The sequence below is a fragment of the Caloenas nicobarica genome, chromosome 9, assembly GCF_036013445.1.
Source record: "Caloenas nicobarica isolate bCalNic1 chromosome 9, bCalNic1.hap1, whole genome shotgun sequence".
Taxonomy (NCBI): domain Eukaryota; kingdom Metazoa; phylum Chordata; class Aves; order Columbiformes; family Columbidae; genus Caloenas; species Caloenas nicobarica.
In genome coordinates, this window is record NC_088253.1 from 18827287 (window position 1) to 18833317 (window position 6031).

General features: G+C 45.3%; 1 protein-coding gene across 2 annotated transcripts; it reads left to right on the plus strand.

Moving 5' to 3' along the window:
• The first annotated feature begins 387 nt into the window (after nt 1-387).
• Nucleotides 388-5787, plus strand: HSDL1 (hydroxysteroid dehydrogenase like 1). Of its 2 annotated transcripts, XM_065640810.1 has the most exons (6): nt 388-459; nt 1448-1680; nt 2291-2458; nt 2549-2736; nt 4157-4384; nt 5296-5787. In XM_065640810.1, exons 2-6 carry the CDS (start codon nt 1461-1463, stop codon nt 5395-5397), a joined length of 906 nt encoding a protein of 301 aa, XP_065496882.1. In that variant the 5' UTR covers nt 388-459; nt 1448-1460; the 3' UTR covers nt 5398-5787. The 2 variants fall into 2 exon arrangements, with proteins under 2 accessions (XP_065496882.1, XP_065496881.1); XM_065640809.1 differs by having other exon boundaries at nt 2291-2736.
• Nucleotides 5788-6031: the final 244 nt, after the last annotated feature.

Consider the following 6031-nt stretch of genomic DNA (forward strand, 5'->3'; position numbering starts at 1 on the left):
AAGTCAGGCGGGCTCCCGAGGCCACTTTTAGTCTCCTCACAAGGGCTGCAGATGCTGTCACGCTTCAGCCCTGCGCTCTTTGCCGCTGTAGCCCGGGAGCTCTCCAGACAAGGTGTCCCAGAGCGCGCTGCTCTGTCTCCCGTTAAACCTCCAGCTCCCTTTACCTGACCCGGGCCGCGGCTCACGGGGTCGACGGCCCCTTATGGCCTCTCCGCGGTACCTGCCAGACAGCAGGAGAGATAAACAGCGAGGGACAGGACGGAGGGGAGGCCCCTGTGGTACCGCCAGTGTCAACTCCTTCAACCGCCGCCGTCGCTATGGCGACGCCGCGCGCCGGCCCATAAGGCCCCGCGGCCGCTCCCGGCGGCCCCGCGCAGCGGCGCAGGTGGCGGCGGGCGCGGGGGGAGCGGAGCCGCCGGGGGTCCGGCCGCACCGGAGGGTCCGGCCCCGCGGCCGCGGGTGAGACGCGGGCGGGTAACGGCCCCTCGGGGCACCGGCTCTGTGCGGGGTTTCTCCCCATGGGCCGCGGCTGGAGGGCTTGGTTTCCCTCCGTTACGGCCCGGCTGGGGCCAGGGAGGGCCCCGGGCAGGGTCCGGCAGGGCCGCGGCTGAGCGAGGGGCCGAGGCGCCGGGCCAGGCCCGCTTGTCGCTGGGGCTCGCCGGGCCAGGCCCGCTGTCCCTCCCGGGAGGGGTGAGGCCCGCGGCCCGGGCTGCGCTGGATGTGTAAGGGCCCGAAAGCATGTGCCCGCTCCGGTTGCAGATCGGGTGCTGCCGAGGAGGTGGCGGTTGGGTTTTGTGCTTGTTTTTTAAAAATATATTCATTAGTAAAAAGCTTGTGAGGCAGAGCAGGCTTTCTGCTGAGAACAGCTACTTTCTGCTGTCACATCTGCTGTGCGATGCGATGTTAATGTGTCCCGGGGCTCGCGGATTTGCGAATACGAAGGACGTGGTGGATGTGGTGTATTTGCTGGGAAGGGCTTAGTGCCTTGTGACAGTGCCAGGGACTAAAGTTGTGCTTCTGTCTCTGAGCCTGTTTGTCCCTCAGGTTGCTTGGAAGAGCATGTTGTTTCTTGTGTGCTCAGCTTCCTCTCCTGCCGGTTATCCTTGGCACTTTTGTAGGTGGATCTTAATCTTCCAAAATCAGTTTTTACATGTTGAGCTTCCCTTATCTGCTTGGGCTTGAATTGTTTTATTTACAGTATCATTGATTGGTGTCATTGTAGTACAATTGACTAGTAGCTAAACCCATCAACAAAGCCTAAAAAGCAGCTAAACCAGTAAGGATGATGATAGGTGATACCTAAATTTTAGCAGGCTGGCTTTTCTGCATCAAAATGGTGCTCAGACTGTAAAGTGCTGAATCTCAACGGTTATTCATTCAGTCTGAAAAGTTTGTGTAGCCCAAGAAGAGATTGTTAATTGCCTGTGTTTCTTTTATTTTTTTCCAGGCTTCTGATCACCATGGCTGCAGTGGATCGTTTCAATCTCTTGTACAGGGAGATCAGTCGTTCCTTCAGTTTTTACATTGAGGCCCTGGCTGTCGTTGGAGCTTGGTACACAGTCAGAAAGTGTGTCTCTCTTGCGTTTGACACTTACAGCATGCTTAGGTTGCATTTCATTCCAAAGCTGGGCAGCAAGATTGATCTTGTCAAGCAGTATGGAAAATGGGCAGTGGTCACTGGTAAGAGACTGAAGCAGTGTATTTGTTTATGTGCCGGTACTGTAACACTTGCCAGCTTATATTGGTGGATGAGCTTTATGGTACAAGCTGGGTCCTGTATTATCTCAAGTTGCAAGTTAATCTGCTTGAGCAGGGACAGTTGTTCAGTGCCTTACTAAATTCAATTCCTCAGGAGACAGGTAAGCTTGGTGTGTTGACTTACCGCTGGGCAAGATTCACAGAGGAATTTTTCCCCAAAATTGCAAGGTACACCGCAAATGTATACAGGTGTAGACAGATGTGGCCAAGATTGGTTTTTTGTTAGGGGCTTTTTGTGTGTGCTCATGTTCTTCAACAAAGTTTAAGTCATGTACCTCTGACATCCCCACCTTTCATTAAGGCTCTACTCTAAGCTCTCTGTTGTTGTCATAGAAAATATAAAACCTGTGTAGGGGGGGACTGCAGCAGGTTGCTACTGACAACATTGCCTTTATTATTGTGGTTTTGAGATCATCATATTCAGTGCCACGTGACCTTTAGAGAAGGTAATAAAGATATAATTGAAAGAATTGTCAAAACAGAAGGCTGGGGATGCTCTGATTTTAACTTTGTTTTTAATGTTCTGTTACAGGTAGCACAGATGGTATTGGGAAGGCGTATGCCGAAGAACTGGCAAAGCGTGGTGTCAATATCATCCTAATCAGCCGAAACAAAGAGAAACTGGAAGTGGTATCAAGAAATATATCTGAAACGTATAACGTGGAAACGGATTTCATAGTAGCTGATTTCAGCAAGGGACGTGAGTCTTACCCAGCCATTAAGGAGGCTCTGAAAGACAGAGAAATTGGGATTTTGGTGAATAATGTAGGAATATTTTATCCCTACCCAGACTATTTTGCCAACCTATCTGAGGATGTGCTGTGGGACATGATCAACATAAATATTGCTTCTGCTAACATGATGGTGCATATTGTGCTGCCGGGCATGGTAGAGAAGAAGAAAGGGGCGATTGTCAATCTTTCTTCTGCATCCTGTTGTCAGCCAACACCAATGTTGACGATCTATGGAGCCTCTAAAGTGAGTTGGTGTGTGACGTTTAATGGTATGCACTTAAAAATAAATGTGGTGTTGGTTGTAAACACATTCAGCAAGGATATCAAAATATACTTGAAAGTTTTCTAGATTCAAATATCGGAGGTGAACGTTACATGTAATATGCAGTAAACTCTTTATCCTCACCAGTACTTGGCTTTGAACCAAAGTCAGTGCTATTATGTGTGAACTCTGGCATAACAGTAGTTCTAGGAATAATGTTACCTTCCTCAGAAGAATGATGCACAAAGCGAAGTGGCAGTTCTGTGACTCATTGAAAAGGTCAAGAATTTAATATCTCTCCTTCATCTGAACTGGGCAGACATACCTCAAGCTACTCACACACTGGTATTTGGTAGCAAGAGGGGCTGTAGTCATGGTCAAACCACCACTGTGACAAGGGCTGTGGCCAAATCAAGCTGCTGTTTCACCTGACACCAAGGGGCAGAAGGCTTCTAACACCATTGTCTACACCATATTTGGGGAGAAAAGAACTTTTGCCCCATAATTATTCTTCATGAGGAGATCCAGTCAATAATTAACAGGATGGGGCAGCTGGGTGATGCTGGGAGTATCTCCCTCTTTGGTTATGCGAAGTGTATGCAGAACAGCACTCAGGACTAAACCAAAATGCCTGAATGAAAGAGAACAAAACAAATGTACCAAAGTTTCTTCCCTTAGCTGGCATCATTAGTCCAAATCCAAGATCGGCAATCCAGTTTACAGCCTGGCCTCTGAACGGTTCCACTGCCATGGAAGTGGGAACAAGCTGCTCCAGCATCCTAAACCTCTTTGTGTGTTAACAGTGTATGGTGTTTGAAGTAGTTGGTTTTGTTTTCTTTCCTAAAGCAAGCACATGACCATGAACTAAAGGAGATGATACAGATAGACATAAACAAATGCATGTTTAATTTTGCACAAGGGAGTTGCGGGAAGTAATTAAACGAGCTTCTGGGGAAGACAGACCAGTTGAATATGAAATTCACCTGTAAGTGTATTAAATAATGGGACTTCCTTTTGACTGTAGTTTGTATAGTTAGCTTTGGAGTGTCCCCTGCAATGTCCACAAAGTAAACAAGGTTTTTGTTTCAGATGAAAGAAAAGTTTCTGTATTGTTTTTAAGCATAAATTGTCAGATTGCTTGTCAAATTCAGATCAGAGAGTTAAGAGGTCGCTTTGTCCTGCAAGTTGCTATACTGTTGCAGGTTTTTAGCAAATAGCAACAAATAGAAATGTTGGTAATTCTTTAGAAATGTGTTTATTTTTGTACTATTTATTCAAGGGTTTATTTTTTTAGCTGATATATAAAATATGCTACAACTTTTCTGTAATTTTAATAAAACTCTGCCCTAAGACTTGATTGTTTTAAAAAAAAAAAAGTCTCTTTCTGCTTTTGTCTTTCTAGACCTACTTGGACTATTTCAGTAGAGCACTACATTATGAATATGCCTCACAAGGAATTTTTGTTCAGAGTTTAACCCCATTTGTAATTGCTACAAAAATGGCAGCACACAGCAGCACTGCATCAAAGACATCCTTCTTTGTTCCTTCTGCTGAAGAATATGCAAGTCATGCTATTTCTACTCTTGGGTTATCCACAAGGACTACTGGTTACTGGAAGCATGCAATAAAGGTAATAGAATTCATTAAACTATTTCGTGTTTGTCAATAAAGTAAATAAGCTGGTGACTTTCTTAGGACCCCAAATGAAAATTGTCAGTGTTCTGAAAAAGTACCATATATATTGTAGGACTTAAAGAGATTGCACCATATTTTCTCATTAACTCTGCTTTAGAAAATTATGCTCAGGCATGCCTGTTTTTTGCAATGAGAGAGTGAATCCAGTTCCTACTTGAAATGTGCAGCAAAAAATGGGAAAGAGACAACTTTTTATTCAATAGCACAGAATATCTCATTTCACTTGGTGTGTTGCTGACTGGGCAAGCATTTCACCATCTTCTATGAGCAGAAGTAGCTTTTTTCAATATTTATCGAGCATATTTCTGCTTTGGGGAAGAGTGGGTAGGGAAGATGGAATAATCACAGAAAAAAAAAAAGCCCTCATTTTTATCCTAAGTTACCTGGAAGCAGGTCCTCTGTATGTTAGGTTTTCATTTCTAGGGGAAGACTGTGGGCTCCAAAGTAATTTTATGAATATTGGTCACATCTCATGTGTCCTATTTAGTGGCTTTCTATAGCATTAGGTTGAGTAGAAGGAATTTAAGAAGTGGGGATTAGTCGAAAAGGAATAAAAGAGTTGGGAAAGATTCTGGTAAGGTATGGCAGTTAAAGGAAGTCGAAGTATTGCTGTTGCAAACTTGAACAAACCACTTCAGGATTTATTTGCAGAACCTAACTGTTCAGCTGTGTGCCCTACTTTCAAAATGTCTAAATACTTCTACTTCCAGGGGGTTGGATTTAAGGCTTAGTTGCTGATGTTCAAGCAGGTTTTGCCTTGATTCAGTGGTACTTTGAGAAACTGTTTGTTTACTATAATAGAATGTATTTTCATCTGTCCTTTCTTCTTTTTGTGCCTCTCCACAGTTCACATTGGGTGAGTGCCTACCTGAATGGATCTGGGCATGGTCTGCAATGTATTTTTTCAGAACTATACGCCAGGAAGTTTTAACACGCAGAATGAAATAGCAATATCCAGATGTTCCGCGTAACGAGTACTATATTCTGACCAGAGTGCTGCAAAACGTTTTAGTGAACCTTGGTGGACTAAATGTAACTTATCCATACCTTGCTAAACAGGACGTGTGTAATCTAATCGTCAGAAGTCTGGATCCTCTCTGTATCCTCGTATTAAGTAGTTCATCTGCTGCTTTCCTCTGCTGTGAGGAGCTGATCCTGCCGAGGTTAATCTCTGTTCGCTTTGTCTTCAAGGTAATTGGGCAGGAGTAGGTACAGTTTAAATTCTGAGGGTAAATGACTGTCTCTTGCATAGTGCTATGTGATGTGAGCTTGTGAAGCTGCCAGAATTTGAGAATTCTCCACATGTCAGAAATCAAAAAAAATCACGTTGTTCAAAAAGACGGTCCCAGTCAACTGTATCCTTTATTATGTAGTTTTGTGTGACTGTTCTGGCCCTGCCGGTACCATCCACAGCTCAAGTCTTCCTGGTAGGAATTAGCCGCATCTCAGTTATCAGATTCTCCTCACCGCCTGCAGCGGGAAGCGGCTCCCACGCGGGTGTCCGTTATCGCCGGGCCCTGTCGCGACACACGCGCGCACGGCAGCTCCGCGCGCCGCGCATGCGCACTGCCGCCGTGGCGCT